The following is a 17,728-nucleotide window of genomic DNA, read 5'->3' on the forward strand; positions in this document are numbered from 1 at the left end:
TCCAGTATTGTGATCCAGCCATGACCCAGATATAACTCATTTAATTCAAAAGTTTTCCATATATAAAATAAAAAATTTCACTGTCCTTTATACAGTAACACTGTTAGCAGAAGCATTAAATCCACACAGTCAGCATGTTCTGTTCTTTACGGGTTTCATTTCATAATGTACATGTAATGTTTGCCTTCCCAACCAGCTTTGTTTTGGTTTCCAAGGTACAAAAATCATTGTTAGAGATTGTGACTTATCTCTATTTTACTTAGAATAATAATAATAAAAAAAACCTTTTGTGTAATTTTTGCAACACTGGTGCCCAGCTTATTTCAACAGGCAGCATATGACCGATCTGGCCACAAGTCCAACATCTTTTTGGTGGATTCTGAATACATTTCTTGAGAGTACCTTCTTGTCCTGGGGACATCAAAGCAATTCTTAAAACAATGACAGGACAATATTAAAGATTTCAATTTGGGAATTGTATAGGCTTTGTATTTTATCACATTTCTGAAATAAATGTGTAAACTCTTTATACAATTTTTTATTTATTTACACAGAGACAATGTACAACACTTCATTAACCTTTTAAAAGGATAAATGCATGGTACCAGGTTATAGCAAAAATGCCAATTTCCACCTACAGTTCCTGGACAGATTGATATAATTTAGTATGATTTAACAGATCATGACTTAATGAAAACTCAGTTTGGTAATTAATTAAATACATATTTTACATACATATACATATACCTTTCTGTACAATGGAAATATTTTACTTGCAACTTCAGATGAGACAATTACCAATAGTTACACTTGTATATAACTTTTATCTTATTTGAAAAATCATTTCAACTTTATTTAGCAGAAGATATACTGATAAAGTATCAGTATATGTCTGAAATAATGAAAACAAAATACAAATTAATTTTAATGTAATTACTTTGAAATATAACAACCCAATTTTGAATTAAATTAATTTAATTGGATCATAATTAGATAGAAGTAAAACTAAATTTTGCTTTATCTTAGATTTCTGTTGAAAATCTTTAATTAGGATCCAAAGATTATGAACCCGGAGAAGATGGTGTCATCATCTTCATCAGCAAACAGCCCATTGAACAGCTCTCCTCCAACCACCTGCAGCCACACTTTGTCCCCCACATCCAGGTGCAGCACAGCGCCCCCTGCTGCCTGGTCCTCACTGGTCTGGTAGTTGTCCGTGGTGTGGATGATTTTTACCCCATTCTTCATTAGGGCCACTTTCACGTTTCTGGAGAAGACGGTGATGTGGTAGGTGAAGAAGTAGGCGCCAGCTACGGGGCACGTGTATCTCCCTGTCTGTGAGTCGTAGTGGTTCTGTTGATTGTAAATAATCTTGTCGAACCGGATCGGCAAGTTGGCTGGTGGAAGTTTACTACGCGCTGTGAGTCCCACGGAGAAGGCGCTTTTGGGGATGACAGGAGACTCTCCCTTTTCGCCGCTGTCACCCTTCTCACCCCGAGCACCCCTTTCGCCACGGTAACCAATGTTTCCTTTGTGACCCGGCACACCCAATTCTCCCTTAGGCCCTGACTTACCAGGGGGTCCCAGTGGCCCCTGAATACCTCTGTCACCCCTTAGGCCAATTTCCCCCTTTGGACCATGTGGTCCTGGTGGGCCTAAATCTCCTTTAAGTCCTTGGGGTCCTGGCAAGCCAAGTTCTCCCTTGCTTCCTTTTATGCCAGTTGGTCCCTGTATTCCTTGGGGCCCCATTTTTCCAGGAGACCCCTTTTCTCCATTTTCTCCTTTTTTCCCTTTAGGTCCAACATTACCAATAGCACCTGGAGAGAATGAATAAAGAAATAAATAAAAATAGGAGTGAAAACCGACACTCATTACAAGCCTGCGTGTATTTTTTTTTATCATTTTACATGACAAATCAATACAATGCCGTATGTATCTTTTAAAAAGGAGCATCGTTTTCAACAATTTTACACCAGTTCTGGTGGAAGAATTTGTGGACAACCATTAGCCATGAACCTGACTAATCTGGACTTCAGGGTAGAGTGGCAAGAGGAGATACTGTTTATGGCAGAAAAGCATAGCACATCACCCTGAGTACACCATGTGGAAAATGGTGGTGGCTGTGTCATGCTGAGGGGATGTTTTGTTTTTTCTGTCAGCAGAGACAAAAAAGAGTGGTCTCTGCTGATAAAAGATGCATGTTGGCATATTTCATCAGCAGATAAAAAGAAGATGCATGTTAGCTAAATACGGAACAATCCTGTAAACGCTGTTTGAGGTTATAAAAGACTAAACATGGGTGTGGATCACTGCAAGTGCATGTGTTAGAATGGCCCAAAGTCCAGAGTTTACTCTCACTGAGAATCTGTTTCAAAACTTGAAAGGTTCTGTTGGCAGACATCTTTAGGTGTGCAAAACTGGTTAAAAACATAGATCTGTAATTTCAGTGAAAGGCAGTACTTTAAAGTATTGGCAGTTCACTAATCAGGTTAACTATAGTAAATGTTGTGAAGGTGTTGATGACACACTTTTAGATTTTTATAATGAGAAATGTTAAAAGCCATGAGATATTTCTTTTCCTCTACAAATTTAGACCCTGCTTCATAATGGTCTGACACATAAAAGTACGATGACATACATTCGTCATTGTAAAGTTTCTAATTGTTCTTCAAGGGATATGAATACTTTTGCAAGACATTGTAAATGGTAGGTACTTCAATGTAATGCTTTAAAGTAAGCAGATGATTTAACACCAACAGAAATATATTGGGTTTTATTCTTTTGCAATGTTGTTATTTTTAGTACATACCAGTGTCTCCTTTGGCTCCTTTTAGGCCATCGGTTCCAGATGGTCCCGAAGGGCCAACTTCACCTTTACACGAAACATCATTACAAAATTGTTTTTAAATGTTTGCAATCAACACTTTGATGATAACATATTGAAACACATATTCCAGTTTATTAAATATGGCTCAAGTCACATTACAGTCAAGCCTTTAAACAGTCTTCTTCTGAACTTGCCTGGGTCTCCTTTGTCCCCTCTGAGTCCGTCTCTACCATCTCTCCCTGGTGAGCCATTGTGACCAGGATCTCCTGGTATTCCAGGGTACCCACAAATGCAGCCTTTACTTGGTGTTTCTTCCTCTGCCTCACATCTGACGACCAAGAGCAGGAGCAGGAGAGCAACCCTAAAGCTTATCTGCGACATTGCACATACTGTACTTTTAGACTTTTAGAAGCTCAAGCATGGCACAGAGTAACTTCTATTCCCCAAAAGGCTGACCCCGAGATCCTCCATGCAACAGTGGCAAAGTGCATGAGAGAAGCCAACGATTTACAGGCTGGGCAAAGCTTAACAAATGCATCCTCATTGGTCACTGTTTATGGTTTAGTTATTGACTGTGCTCCATTAGTTATGCGTGGCCTGTGTCCCTTCAGATGCTTCTTTAGTCCGTCTGAGGCTAATAATAAGCTCATAGTTACAGTGTCTGAGAATAGGAAGGTAGAGAGGACCAAATAGTTTCACTTGAGCTGCCTGTCTGTGCAGAGGAGAAAATAAGACATTAACCCTGGGCAAGTAGTTACATGCTTTGACATCTCACTGGCAGATTTCATATTAATTTATTGTACAGTAAAAATAATCAGATGTATGAAGTGACCTTTAGATTAAAAAGCTGTTGCCTTTTGGTTTGATGGCCCACATTAATTAGACTTTGTTTACTTGTCCAGTGCTAACAGGGTTTTGGGTTCGTATGTGCCATTAAGAAAGAGCAACACAAAGATCAGCTGGCATGAATGGGATCAGAGGCATTCAACTATGAATAGCTGTGGTCAAAACATCCTGAATCCACCTGCTTTTCTAATTAATTTAAAACTGTTTTTCCCTGTTGATATCGAACCATCATGGCAGCTTGCGTCAATGGGTTTTGCTTATTTTGTTTTCACCTTCTCCCAATTACGTTTAATTATGGTGTTGTTCAATTTATGTGTTTGCAGGGTGTACAAAAATACCTATGCACTTAAAATGTTTCAGTTTTTTTCACATTACAACCACAAACCTTAATTTTATGTCCTGTATAGAGGTGATGAAAGAAAAATGATGCATGATTTTTATACTTTTCTATACCTAAAATCTGAAAAGTGTGGCCTGCACCTCTATTCTGCCCCTCTGAGCCAATGCCATGTATAGAAATACCACATCCTGCTTTCACAGCTGATAGTACTTCAGGGTATATTATATCTCTACTATCTTTGTACAAGCTGAAATATTTCCACGTTCTTTGTATTTGTGCCATACCTGTTCCATTTCCAGATCTTCTGAGATAAGATATTGTTTTATAACCTAAAGGCGCTTTAAACCCTGACCTCGCTGCTGTGTTCCTTGGTATTTATGATGCTGATTTATGAATGACTGATTAAGATTTTTGGTTGCTAACCCCTGTAAGTTGAGTTTTTTTTTTGGACAACATCTTTCCTTTTCTTTCTCCAAATTAGAATTACCTATTAAGCTCGGGGGCCTGCAATTAAAGCATCTAGTTCTATAAATTAATTTTAAAAAACTCTAAACCAGGTCTTTGATCATTGTAATTTGGATTTTGGCAACATATACACTCAAATGATTCAATTCCTTCCCCTTCATTAAGGAAAGATGAGCCTTCAACATCATTAGAAGAGCATTGAGAGATTTGATTTCTTACTCATGCTGCTAAACAAAAGGTTACTGTTACTCTGGCTTGAATCAGAAACCAGCATCCAAATAATTGTGCTGTACTGCAGACACTTTATTAGATTGTGCACGGTGAGCAGAGACAATAAGGATGGCGGCAAAGGAGGAGTGGGAACATAAAGCCAAGATATGAGAAAAAGCACCCAGTGCTTGCAGTGAGCACACAGCATTCACCTCACCTCAGGGAAGACAAAAATGCATATTCATACTTTATTTTTCCAGTAATCCTTCTTACACACATCCACATATAAATATATTTCCAAAATACAAACAGAACACACATAAAGAGTGCACAATCAAGCAACATATTTACCTGGCACCATGAACCTTTTATTGTCAAACCTGTTGGCTACTGCACATTCACATGTTACACCGTGCACATATTAGACACAGCATGAACAAATATGTAACAGATAACAAACGAGGGCATGGCTCAGAACAAATGACGCTCATCTATAATTTAATACCAGCAGATCAAGGACCCAGCCTTTGAAGTCCTATAACCAGGCACAACGTGAGGTTGATTTGGTTACAGAAGAAACAACAACAAGTCTTCAGGCAAAACTGCAGAGACTTCGTTGCTAATTGAGCCTTGCTAGGATTAAGGCTAAAGAATCACACAGGAACAAAATAGTCTATGATCACTAAAATATAGGAAATATATAAATAACAATACACCATGCCTTAACAGTCACTTCGAGTATCTCTGTAAACAAGTGTACAGTACAGATGGCTCTTATTGTATTTAGTTAAATAAAACCAAAATACACATTGTGTAACCAAATAGTATAATACAGAGGTAAGAAGGCAAAAAAAAGAGAAGAAGCATGAAGACATAAATCTGCAGTGTAGCTGACATCATTTTATTAAGAAGTGAAGGAAAACAGTGTTGGGCAAAAGCAGCAATTACAGGGAAGTTGAGGTTAAGATGGCAGGTGTGGCAAAGCTTAGGAGAGTTTTATTTGAGGGCTACAGCATTTGTGGGATTAGTAGAAAAACAAAGTCTGAGATCAAGGATTAGAAAGGGGGTCTACATGATCTGACGGTGCATACCATAGCCCGTCATGCCAGCCTGGGAAGCGCCGCGGTTGCTGCCCATCTGCAGGCCGATCAAACTCTGCCCTTGGCGCAGCTGCTCTTCAGTAAACTCTCGTCTGTACCCCTGGGCTTTCCTGCGTATGTACACCAAGAGAGTTAGTGGGTGTGTGTGAGGACTCTGAATGTGGGTTTTTGATGTTTTCAGAGTTTTTTTTTTTTTTTTGTACCTGTGGAACCAGTCACGGTCACCTTTGTATTGGCCGTCGTCCTTTGTGACAGCCAAACTCCCCAGAGCCATCAGGGTTCTTTGCACTGCTGCCAGGTCTTTTCCTATAACCAGCAAATATGCGGAAGAAAATGTTCTGGTCAGATAATAGAAAAGCTAAATAAGAAGAAATTACCCAACATTCAAAACACCAAATGTGAAGATAAATTAACAGAAAATGTACATAATAAAATATGGTTGCAGCAATATCATGAAGGAATGATTTTCTTTAGTAGAAATAGAGAAGATGATCAGAGTTTTGGGGGAAATTGGATCCATAGGTACTGATATTTTTTAAACATGTTCAGTGTATTTTGTTGAGTCTTTACATGACAGACCAACACAAAGATGAGTCAAGCTGAATGAAGGAAATGGAGGAAGAGTTTTCAGATTTTCAGTAATGAAAAATGTTGCATGCATTTGGATTCATTCCAAACAACTTCCTTCAGAAGTCACCCAATTAGTATATAATAAGAGTACATAAGTCTCTTAGTCTGTGTAATTTAATATTAACATAAATACACCTGTTCTGTGAAGGCCTTAGATATTTGAAAATTCCACCTCCACTGTGGAATATGGTGGTGGCAGCATCATGATGTGGGGATGTTTCTCTTCTGCAGGGTCAGGAAAGCTGACCCAACCTGTTAGAAGGTTGGATGAAGCTAAATGCAGGACAGTCCTGGTAGGAAAACCAGGCAACTGATAGGAATAGAGATCCGCCTTCCAGCAGGACAGCTCAGAGACCACTGTATTAAAGTGGCCCAGTTAAAGTTTGAACCTCTCCATCCAATCTGAGTGAAATTGGGCTATTTTGTAAAGATTAATGGAAAAATATCAAGCTACATATGTGAAACATGCATCTAAAGGGCTGCATTTGTGATTGCATTTGTGACTGCAATAAAGGGTCCCTCTACTAGAGACTGAATACAAATGCACAGAAAACTTTTCAGATTTCATTTGTAAAAGATGATATGCTACTTTTTCTTCAACTTCAAACTTACACATAACTTTGTGTTGATCTGTTACATAAAGTTCCAATAAAATCCAAATTTAGATCGGTGGAAAATCTTGAAAATTGCAGTTTACAGATCCATCCATCCATCCATCCATCCATCCACCCATCCATCCATCCATCTCCTCACCTTCCCAGAGGTCCACGGTTTGAAAAATATCTGTGGTTGTGACTCCATAAGCTTCTGCTGCTTGCAGGAACTGGGAGATCTTCTCCATCTGTTTGAAGGCCATTTGAGTCTCAGCAATCTTTTTGATGGGTTCTTTGCCCCGCGGATAAAGACTGTTTATGAGTCGACAGAGAATCTGTTACGGAGGAAAGACAGAAGTCTGCCTTAGTCATCCTGCGAACAGAACCTTCGGCGCCAAGGCACGATGAGACTCTCAGTATTTGCTGGTATCTAATGTAATTCACAGGGTTTCAGTTGTTCTACAGAGTTTCTACTTTTGCTACTTAAAATTTAAAATCTCTGCCAGAACAACACACATATAAAGGCCAGCTAAAAACCTATATTTTTAAATCTACTTTTGCATAAACTTGGATTTGTTATTTTGTGAATCTTATCCTGAAAGGTGCTATATAAATAAAGTTTTACTTACTTACTGCTCCTCAGGGAGGAGCACAAAAGGAAATTGAATTTGGCTTTTAAAACTGAAATTTATTTAAAATTCTCCAATAATCAAAAGAAATAATAATGCTACCTTAAATTAACTTGAAAGAAGGATGCTTTTTTTTTAAGCGGCTGCTTTTTTGTGAAGAAATCAACCAATTTCCCCCTGTTTTTTGCTTTCATTGATTTTTCTGAAAAATTTGTTTTAGCAGGTTAATCTGCAGTATTTAGCTAAAAGACACAGCAGCACACAACTGCTGTGAAGTTCAGAAAAATTAAGTCTTAACAATAATGTTTTTCACTTCTGAAAATCCCTAAATATGTGCTCAGAAAGACTTAGCAGATTGCAGGTTAAAATTTTACATGTTTGGTTTTCTATTTTTTTGAATAAACCTTTAGTGAGTAAAACAGTTTTTCTAAATCTCTACCTTGAGAACAATTTTTATTAAGCGTAATAAGTAAGAGGGCACATAAATTGGCCATCATGTGGCAGCCATTTCATATCTGTCAGCGCTATTATGTTGTATCTTAAATAATTCAAAGTATATCTATTTTAGGGACTGCAGCCGCTCACCGTTCCGTCCATCAGCCATGTCTGGAAGTTCTGCTTGCCCGGCTGCGGTTTCTCCAGGTTTCCTCCACACTGTGCGACTATCCAGTCCACCAGGCGCTGCTCCAGGTCAGGATCGTACTTCTGTTCGATCTTCTCCTGCACCTCCCGGCTCAGTCCGTAACTGGGCCCTCGGTTCGCCATGGCAGGCCTTCCTTAGAATCTATAGTGAACAATGTGTGGACGTCCAGCTGTCCTGAAGGAAGTAGATGTTACAGACTGAGTTAAGTGAGAATAAAAACAAAAACAAACTTATGCAAGGCATTGTGTGTTATTTCTCACACACAATGTGTTGTAAAATATTTCCCACTTTGTCTTGTTACAGAAACTTTACTGAGATATTATGAACAAAACCAACAGAAAGCAGTGCATAGGAAGTGGAGGAAAGTGATGAGTAATATTTTAATATTTCTTACAAATAAAAATCTAGAAAAATGCGGTACACTTATTCAGCTGTAATTGTACATTTTGTATGACCTGCACTTCCTAGTTTGTCTTTAGCATCATCACTTGTTTTTATGCATATCTTTGTGTTTTTAATCTGGCTGCCACTTTGCTTATCTTTTGTTGTGTGGGTTTGTCTGTACTAGCTTTACAAATCAAGAGACTAAAATTAAGAAAAAAAATTTAAAAAACAGCTCAAAGTCCATCAGATTGTATAAAGATTGTTGCCAAACGTTTTTACATAGTGCTGTTTGAGAATTTCTAGAATGTCTGGACTTTGACTGGACCATTACAATTATATTGGAGCTGTGGCTGCATGTTTCAGGTTGTCCTGCTAGAAGGTGGACCTCTGAACCAAGTCTCACTTTTTTTGAATCCTCCAACAGGTTTTCTTATCTTCCTGATCTTCTAGCCTCCCTTTCCATATTGAAGAAGAAAAGCTTACCCAGAGCATGATGATGCCCCCACCATGCTTCATCATGGGGATGGTGTGCAGAAACCTCTGAGCCCGCAACAGAACAGAACAGCTATATTCATACTGAAATAAGATTTCACAGGAAAATGTATTTCTAATTCTAAATGCTACTGGTTGCACTGGATTTATTTATTTTGTTAAACTGAAAACCATGTATAATTTGAATTCATATTCATTTCTCTATTTTATGTTGTTCTATCACTTAAAATCCCACTAGAAAACCTCGAATTTATGACTGTAATAAAACTAAATGAAAGTAGTGAATAATTTAGCAATCACTGCAGTGATTAAGTTAAGCTTTATCACCCGTGTAATTCTTTGAATTGAATATTTTATGTCTATGACTTTCACGAAATCTGCTGCACAAACCATCAAATCTGTGGAGGCAGTGAAAAAAGAAGGGTGTGGTCTCTTGGCTGCCGTCCCGAGGGAGGACAAGCCCTCTTATTGCTATGACAACAATCTAACCTGCTTCCGGCTGGCTGGGCGCAGTGATGCTGCTTCAGATGACCTACAGTGACGCAAATTAAATCACTGAATGTATGCAGAAACTTCACAATCGCACAGAACAGCCATGTTCACAGCTGATCATATGCATCACAACGTGCAACTGTGTTGTGCAAAGTCATGTCAGATCCGCTGTGACGTAAATGTTATCTTTTCTGCATCTTTCGAAATGAGCAGCTTTTCCAAGTTAAAAAAAGATTTTCTTCTAAAATATTTCACCTTCCGGTTTTAGCCTTTGCAACGCATTTCGCTGTTTCTTCGAACTGTTTGAAAATATATATATAAAAAACTGCTGCGCACACAAAGATGAGGCATATTGCATCGACTGCGTAAACATGACGCCTCACATATGGTAAGCACGCTGTCAGTAGTTTTCAAGGATGAAATGTGTCACTTACTGGAAAGGAAAGAGCGATCACTGATGTCCCGTATCCCAACACTGAGCTTATTCAGAGCAGAGGACGATGATGCTGAAGTGCTGAAGCATCCATAAAGCGCAGGACGAGCGCGCCTCCGGGCCAGACTGGACCTCACTCAGTCCGGGAGGGGCGACTCTCTGGGTTTTTATATGCACCAGTTCCACCAAGAGGGGGCTGAAAGGTGGGGGGCTCCCTGCGGACGCTCAGCAGCGGAATGCGACGTGACTCCTCTGTCCCGGATGGCGGTCAGTGTGTTAGTGCCTGCTCAGCTGTGTGCAAAGTGACCCCCTCCACCCCTCAGCCCTCAGCAAGCAAGGCCACATGAATGCGTCAAATCAATTGTCTGCAAGCCAATACTGATCAGCTCTGTGTCCAAAACAACCCCCACAATATTATCTTATCCTCAGAGTCAGCTAAATTCAGTTCAGTGATTTGATCACTGGCTCCTCACTCCCATTTATTTGCACAACTGGTAAAATAAAAACAAACAGAAAAAACGTGTAAAAAAATGATTGTAAGAAATGTTTCTTTTATTGCAGTAAACTGAAAAACTCTGAACACATTTTTTAATGTAAAAACATCTAAACTTTTCCAGTCCAAGCCTTTCAGAGTCGGAAGGAAGGAAGGAAGGAATGATACAAGAAGTATTATGTGAAAAAAGTTGTTTGTAAGAGCCGATGTGGAGGACCTACAGAGCCACAGATTGCACACCCACACCACGCCTTATAACATTTCACTTAGTCAAAGCAGAGAGAAAGATGTTCATCACTTCTCCTGTTGACGATGTCTACGTTGTTCAGAGTTCTGGGTTCTCTTTTCCACAGTCTTCTCTTTCGCCAACCCCACAATCTTGTGCCAGTTTTATCATGTAGTTTGGGATTTTTTATCCCACTGAAAGATCTAATGATGTTCTGTTGTAGTTCATTAGTAGAACCCACCAGACCTTTTTCTTTGAACGTCTTGATACTTCAAAGATATCATGATGAATGCACTCAACAACAGGCCCACTGCATCACAGCATCCGCCACCATACTCAAAAGAAGCGTTAACATCTTTTTCTAAATATTCATTTTTTGTTTGACTGTGAGCCAAAATGGAGTGTTTGTCTTAAATGACCAAAGCACACGGTTCAAACCACAGTACCAGGAGAGTTTAGCAAACTCCTTGTGAAGGCATTTTCTTCCAACCACAAACAACTGGTTGGCATGTAGACAACTCCTTATGGTTGTTAAGGAAATTTGACACCAGGATGCCCTTCTTTGCTGAGTTCTTTAATTCTGAGCTTTGGGAGTGTTTTTACTCCCCTTAGCATCTTTGTCACCGAGGCAAGACAAACCTTGATCCTTAAAGATTAATAATTAGAAGTTCCTAAAATAAATTAGGAGCAATGTAAAAAAGTTTGACTACAAATGCTTGTATTGTTTTCAATTTAGAGGAATGGTTTGAGTTTCCAATAACTGTTTTTGCAAAAGTTATTTCTCATCATGGGATGTCTGTTTAATATGCTGTTTAAATAAAATACATATTTTTTATTTTAAAGAATTTACACATCTTTACCAGGAGTTCCAGTACATGAGGACGACACAGTAGCTTCTTCCCAAAAACACTCTCATCCTTTCCCTTAGCTTCCTTCTGTAAAATGACAGTTAGACATAAGCATAAAAATGACCGACTACAGAGTTCAGTCATAACTTAAAGGTCAGCGGTGCAGTTTAGAGGAGCTGAGAGAAAGTGGTTGATTTGCTCCATTAAACACAGAGCAGCTAGTGGACAATTACATGTTAATAATCAACTGTCCAGCTGCTCCGTTCAGTGACTAAAGGACAGCAGGATTCAGAAGGATGTGGAGAAAAAGAAATAAACCTGTGATGGCCACAACAAAAAAACACAAATAGTAAAATCTCAGAGCCAAGATTCACAGGGCTGTCAGGATAAATACTTTGCACTTTATGTTATTGTTCAGTGATGATGTAAATGACACAAAAATGTCCTGATTTAGTTGTTTTTGCAGTAACAGTGTTTTGGGGTGAGATCCCATCAGGTTTTGTTGTGTTTCTCCAGTAACAGTATAAGATTTCTAAATTCTGTTTCATTTCTCATAAGGATGAAGTAAAAAACAACAAAAGCACTGGTCATATGATCCGAAATACAACTGAGATCAAAAGGTCCATGGGAAATCTGAAACATAACTAATCCAAAATGTTTGCTGCAACTTCATTTGTGCTGCTTCTACAAGTTTTACAATGAAAGTGAAGAGGCAATAGTTGTGTATCGCACGATAAACTGATCATCTGTAAGCGACAGCATGTGCAGGAAACATTGTTGACATCTGGTAAACGTCTTAGGAGCTGATGTTCTCAGAAATAAACATTAAGGTTAATCTATGCAAAAGTTGAGAAAATCAACTTTTGCATAATTGATTTTCTTAATATCAGCATAGTTTGGGATTATCATCAAGTTGAAACACTTAAATGTGCCCAAGTTAACCCAAATCTGAACCAAACTGTCACCCTCTGATAAAATTGATCTTAATGTCCAGGAGCCACAAAGGTCATGCCTATCTCTTTTTAACTGTCCAGAACGTAGTGAACTTTACATCTACAGACACTGAGAAAGTGTCTAGAGCTGGTATGTTGCACAAAATGCAAGGAGTAATGGAGTGGAGGACGACCTTTACTTTTTAAGCTTAATTTCAAATCAACTCCAATATAGCTATTTGAACACAAGTTTTCCAACTGGACAATGATTCAAAACCCGAACCAGAACTAGTCTGGGAATGGATGTAGCAGAGTGAGATCGAACCTTTGGAGTATTCCCTACCAAGACCTTCCGAAGAAAGTTATAACTACAGCTAAAAGCCAGGTTCACGTTGATATCCCAATAATTTAAGAGTTCTATTATTTCTGCAAATAAATGTTTATATTCAGCTGATATTAGTTATTAGCATACATTTAAGGTGTATCATATGCAACAATATGCATCTACAAAATCTCCAGATTAATGATATTCATACCACTGATGAATGTATGTAAACTTCCAACCTGCATTATTAATGTCAGACTCTATAAGGCTCATGTAAAAAAAAAACAAAAGTTATTTATCATTTCATAAGAAAAATAAACCATAGTTTAACAAGTTTGGGTCCTTGCCCTCTTTCTACCTGCATTTATTCTGTTTAACGGTATCAAACTGTAATTGGTCAGAAATTATTGTTCATCTACTTTGTTTAAAATTTTAGACCTAATGGAAACATGTATCCAAAATATAGAACCAAATGAATATTCCCTTTATTCTTTCTACAACAGAGGTCAAAGTTTGTAAAATGCTCCTTCTGTAAATGATAATGTTTACCCTGCTTTAACTCAGCTACGTGAAGAGTGTGTCGACTTTCAGAAGCTTAAGACCTGTACTCTGGTGTGCAGAGGTTTTATTGGCCAAAAATAGGTGAAAACTGGATAAAAAGGCACAGGAAAACTGTGTATGCTAGGACATAGAGGGAAGACAGTGTAACAGTAAGAATGACAACAAAGATGGCTAATCATAATTCTCAATACAACAACCAGAAACATACAAATGCAACCTGAAAATTTTAGGGTTCATTATCGCTTGCAACATAACGAGATGCTAGTGATGACAGACAAAATATAGGACCAAAAAAACTGATGCATCATAGGTGACGTTTGGCAGAGCAACATGCCGTTGTTTGGTTATTTTTCCTGGAGGGCAGACTTCCCAGTTTGCAGTCATATTCTGAACATCTCTTCTATCCGTTCTTCAGACCATGGTGGTCAGCTTGTCTATCAGATCGTCAATAGTGTAGACCATGAGCTTGATGTCGTCCTTCTCGGACATGCGGTGCTGGCCGTTCCGCCTCAGAATGATGTCCACATCGGGGCTGAGTACGCGCTCTGCGACCTGCATGGAGATGTGCCAGGGGACGTCCTCGTCTTTGAGGCCGTGAATGAGCCGTACAGGGCAGGTGATGGGAATGGGGCTATGAAGGACACAGTGGTTTTCCGCCTCACGCAAGAAGTCCATGCTGAACTTGTACGAACCTTCCTCTGTGTATTTGCTGGGCAGTGACCACTCCCCTTTGGCCTCTAGCTCCTTGCGAGTCTGTGGGTTTAAACATGGAGATCACACAAAACATTAAAAGAAAAAAAAAACTGATTGTGAAACACATCTGACATACAGCGTGATCCAACATGGTCTCACCTCTAATGGAAGAGAGTTAAACGCCGTGACAAAGTGATCAGCAGCAGAAGCGATGCCGACCAGTGCAGCGGTTTTCTCTGGTCTTGCAATGGCTGCCAGCAGCATGAGCCAACCACCCAAACTGGATCCCACCAGGATCTGCAAAGAAGAAGCAAAAACACCACAAAATGAGTTATATGAGAAAAAAAAACATCTGAAAACACAAAGTAAAATTAAATAAATAAATAAATTAGGCAAAGAAGACAAACAGAAGCCAATGGTGACAGAATCCTAATACAATATGTGACCACACAGCGCCATCTTCTGGAGAAATGGCAAAAACAACAAAAGATTTTTATAAAAACATCTCACTAGCTTTTTTAGACTATGACATAAAATCTCCCACAAAAAACATTGTTTGTGGTTGTAAAATGGCAAAATTAGGAAAAGTTCAAGATGTGTGAGGATTTTTTATTAGATTTCACTTTGTTTTATGTGTGTTTTTTATGCTTTTACTTGCTTTCAGAAGGTCTTTCAAACCAATAATCCCCATTACCCAACTTAAAAATACAGTTTCCATTTAAAGGGTAAGCTGAAAAGTTTAAAATTTGAAAGGTATTTGTGATGAGATGTAACCTACAGTTAGAAGACAGCAGGGTTTTCCTTTATGAGTCTACAGCTGTTTGAGATCCTTACCATATTGTTTTGGTCAAGTGTCAAATAAAACATATGACACTAGATATTGCTTAAATTGTCTGAAAGGAAAAATAAAATAAAAAAATCAAAGGATGAAAAATATGTACCTGTGGTCCTTCTGTTAACTCATCTAACACATAAAGAACATCTTTTTTCCAGATACCAACTGTGCCGTCAGCTAGCGCCCCCTCTGAAGCACCATGTCCTGTGTAGTCAAACCTGAAAGAACAGAAGCAGAACAAGAGATGCCTGTGAGAAGTAGACTGTAAGGACATGGCAAACCATTTGTAGATGGACATTTTTTTCCTCATGCCTCATATTTATTTTAAATAATTAGTGATCAGATGCTTGAACATCAGTTGAAAATAACTATCAGCTAGCATAGTTCTAGTCACAGGTATCTAAAAAACTTAATATCAGTAAATCTATTTAAAAAGTGAAACACATTTATTTCATCTTGCATATTTTATTTCTGTTATTTTTTATGACGATGGCTTACAGCTAGTCAATTAAAATTTAGTTTCCCATAAAATTAAGACAATAAAAAAGACAAAATGAAGATTTTCAAAACAGAAATGTTATTTTATAACCTGCAACATCTTTGGGAAGAAAAACAAATGGGAAGATCATCCGAGAACAAGTAGAAGAAGAAAATTCCCAGATGTATCTGTGAGAAGCCATGTGTATTTCAGACACTAACAAATTGTGATCAAGCCCAAGAATTCTCAGAATTAGAACTCATTAGAATTTCAGCATGTAAAAGTGAATTTCAGAAGAAGGCTCGATGCTAAATATTAATTCTTCAAATAAATGTTTCATATTTACATAAATAGTATTTTTTCCTCAGTGTCTACAGAGACAATTAACTGTAAAGCTGTTAAAAACAACACAAATTGTGTGTCACTTCCAAAGCTTTTGGCCATAATTGGGCATGTAGAAAGCACACAAGGTAAGTCAGACAAACTGGTGTGAGTGTTAAGCAAGGTAATGGAAAAAAGAATGAATCAGCATGTTTATCTTTGAAAAATACATGTAGTTCATCACAAAAGAATTCATACTACAGTGCCCTTGGTAGCACTGTTGCCTTGCAGCAAGAAGATACTTCAGGCCTGACGTCTTTGTGCATGTTCTCCCTGTGAATGCATGGGTTCTCCCTGGGTACTCTGAATCCTCCCAAAGTCCATAACATAATGACTGTTAGGTTAATTGACCTCTCTTAATTGTCCTTAGTTCATGGTTGTCTCTACATTTCCCTGAGATGGACCGGCAGCCTGCCCAGCGTGTACCCCGTCTCTTGCCCAATGACCAGCGTAGACGAAACACACTTTTCCTCAATAACAACTTCTAATTTAATGTGGAAGACATCCCCAAGTCAAAAGGGGTGTATAGTCCCTCCAGCAAGTTCTGGCTCTTCTAAGGGGCCTCCTCCTTGTGAAATGTGCCCAGGAAACCTTTGCACAAAAGTGTTCAAAAGTAAATGATGTAAAACCAATTATGCTGTGCTAAATCCGAGAGTGTTCCAGATGTATTTTGTTCAGATCTGTTCAGTAGCCGAAGTGCCGTCTTCTGTGATGGGTTTGGGTGACTTACCTGAGGTACGAGTGCCCTAACGACTTGCAAAACTCTCCCAGAGCCTCAGCTTTCTTGCCATTCATGTTGGAGCCATAGCCTGGCAGAAACACCACTCCTGGGCTCTTCCCCTTCACCCTTGTGTAAGCTAGCTTTGGAAGGTCTGGTCTGGATGCATACTGAACTGTTGATTTGTGTCTTCTGTCCGCTGTACAACACAATGTTATTAGTTACCTAAGAATGCGTTTTATAATAATAAAATGTCAACACAAAAGGCAACAAAGAAGGCATAAAGACGAAACTGTGTTGGATAAAGCGTAAGCTGGCAGACATTTTATGAAAATTAGTTAAAGCATGGCAGCATTTCAACACGTTATCACGCCCAGTCGAAGCCAATTAATGCACATGTTCAAAAACACTATAATAATTTCAGATGACGTTAAAAGCTGTTATCAGAATGAAGAATAACAGTGATTATGGTTAGAAGGTATTTTACACGCCTTTAGTTCAGATTCCCTACATTTTTAAGGACGTCACAGTCGCCACACCCCCTCTTGTTTATTTATTCAATTTGACGGACGTTTGAGCGTTGTAAATTTAATACTAAAAGTAGAAAGGAATTGCACAAACCTTGCAGGTGTTGAGAAGGCAGAGCTGCGACCCTTGCATTTCTTAACATTAGTGAAAGTCCTCTGCTACAAGATCTCAGCGACACGGCTGCCATACTGTTCCACGAACACTAACGAAGTATCGCGAGAAAAGCTGCAGCAACTCTCGTTTGCTAAGAGAGTGGTTAACTTTCCAGTAATGGGGGGTCTGTAACCCCATGGCTCTGAGGCCGCTTGCGGGAAACTTGTCCCTTAGCTCTTTGCTGCTTTAACCACGAGTATGCTTTAAGGCAAGAGTTTGTGGTTAGACAGTTTGTTAGTTGTCCATCTATTTCTGTAAACATGTGCCAGTGTGATGACCAATAAATAACCAATAGAGAGGGTAATGAAACTGTCAAATGTATCACGTTTCTGTTGAATGTCCTAAATATAGCACTCTAACTATAACCCTGATAATTATGCCTATGATACCTTAATCTGTTTTTTATTGTAGTAGCAAAATGTCATACGTTTTGTGACATTTTACGGTTAACCTCTTGTTCCCGTTGACTTGGG

General features: G+C 38.7%; 3 protein-coding genes across 3 annotated transcripts; all 3 read right to left on the minus strand.

Annotated features, from left to right (window-relative positions):
• Nucleotides 1-454: 454 nt before the first annotated feature.
• c1qtnf9 (C1q and TNF related 9) lies at nucleotides 455-3,417 on the minus strand. The gene is made up of 3 exons (XM_032550751.1): nucleotides 3,022-3,417; nucleotides 2,810-2,872; nucleotides 455-1,817 (listed from the first exon to the last, which is right to left on the minus strand). Exons 1-3 carry the CDS (start codon nucleotides 3,206-3,208, stop codon nucleotides 1,048-1,050), a joined length of 1,020 nt encoding a protein of 339 aa, XP_032406642.1. The 5' UTR covers nucleotides 3,209-3,417; the 3' UTR covers nucleotides 455-1,047.
• A 1,500-nt stretch (nucleotides 3,418-4,917) lies between these two features.
• On the minus strand, nucleotides 4,918-10,378 carry tagln3b (transgelin 3b). The gene is made up of 5 exons (XM_032551163.1): nucleotides 10,086-10,378; nucleotides 8,226-8,457; nucleotides 7,172-7,346; nucleotides 5,992-6,094; nucleotides 4,918-5,898 (listed from the first exon to the last, which is right to left on the minus strand). Exons 2-5 carry the CDS (start codon nucleotides 8,403-8,405, stop codon nucleotides 5,757-5,759), a joined length of 600 nt encoding a protein of 199 aa, XP_032407054.1. The 5' UTR covers nucleotides 8,406-8,457; nucleotides 10,086-10,378; the 3' UTR covers nucleotides 4,918-5,756.
• A 3,125-nt stretch (nucleotides 10,379-13,503) lies between these two features.
• Nucleotides 13,504-17,328, minus strand: abhd10b (abhydrolase domain containing 10, depalmitoylase b). Its single transcript, XM_032551162.1, has 5 exons — nucleotides 17,196-17,328; nucleotides 16,587-16,773; nucleotides 15,104-15,215; nucleotides 14,322-14,459; nucleotides 13,504-14,222 (listed from the first exon to the last, which is right to left on the minus strand). Exons 1-5 carry the CDS (start codon nucleotides 17,287-17,289, stop codon nucleotides 13,881-13,883), a joined length of 873 nt encoding a protein of 290 aa, XP_032407053.1. The 5' UTR covers nucleotides 17,290-17,328; the 3' UTR covers nucleotides 13,504-13,880.
• Between the last annotated feature and the right edge of the window lie 400 nt (nucleotides 17,329-17,728).

This window comes from Xiphophorus hellerii, chromosome 21, assembly GCF_003331165.1.
Source record: "Xiphophorus hellerii strain 12219 chromosome 21, Xiphophorus_hellerii-4.1, whole genome shotgun sequence".
NCBI classification, from domain to species: Eukaryota; Metazoa; Chordata; class Actinopteri; order Cyprinodontiformes; family Poeciliidae; genus Xiphophorus; species Xiphophorus hellerii.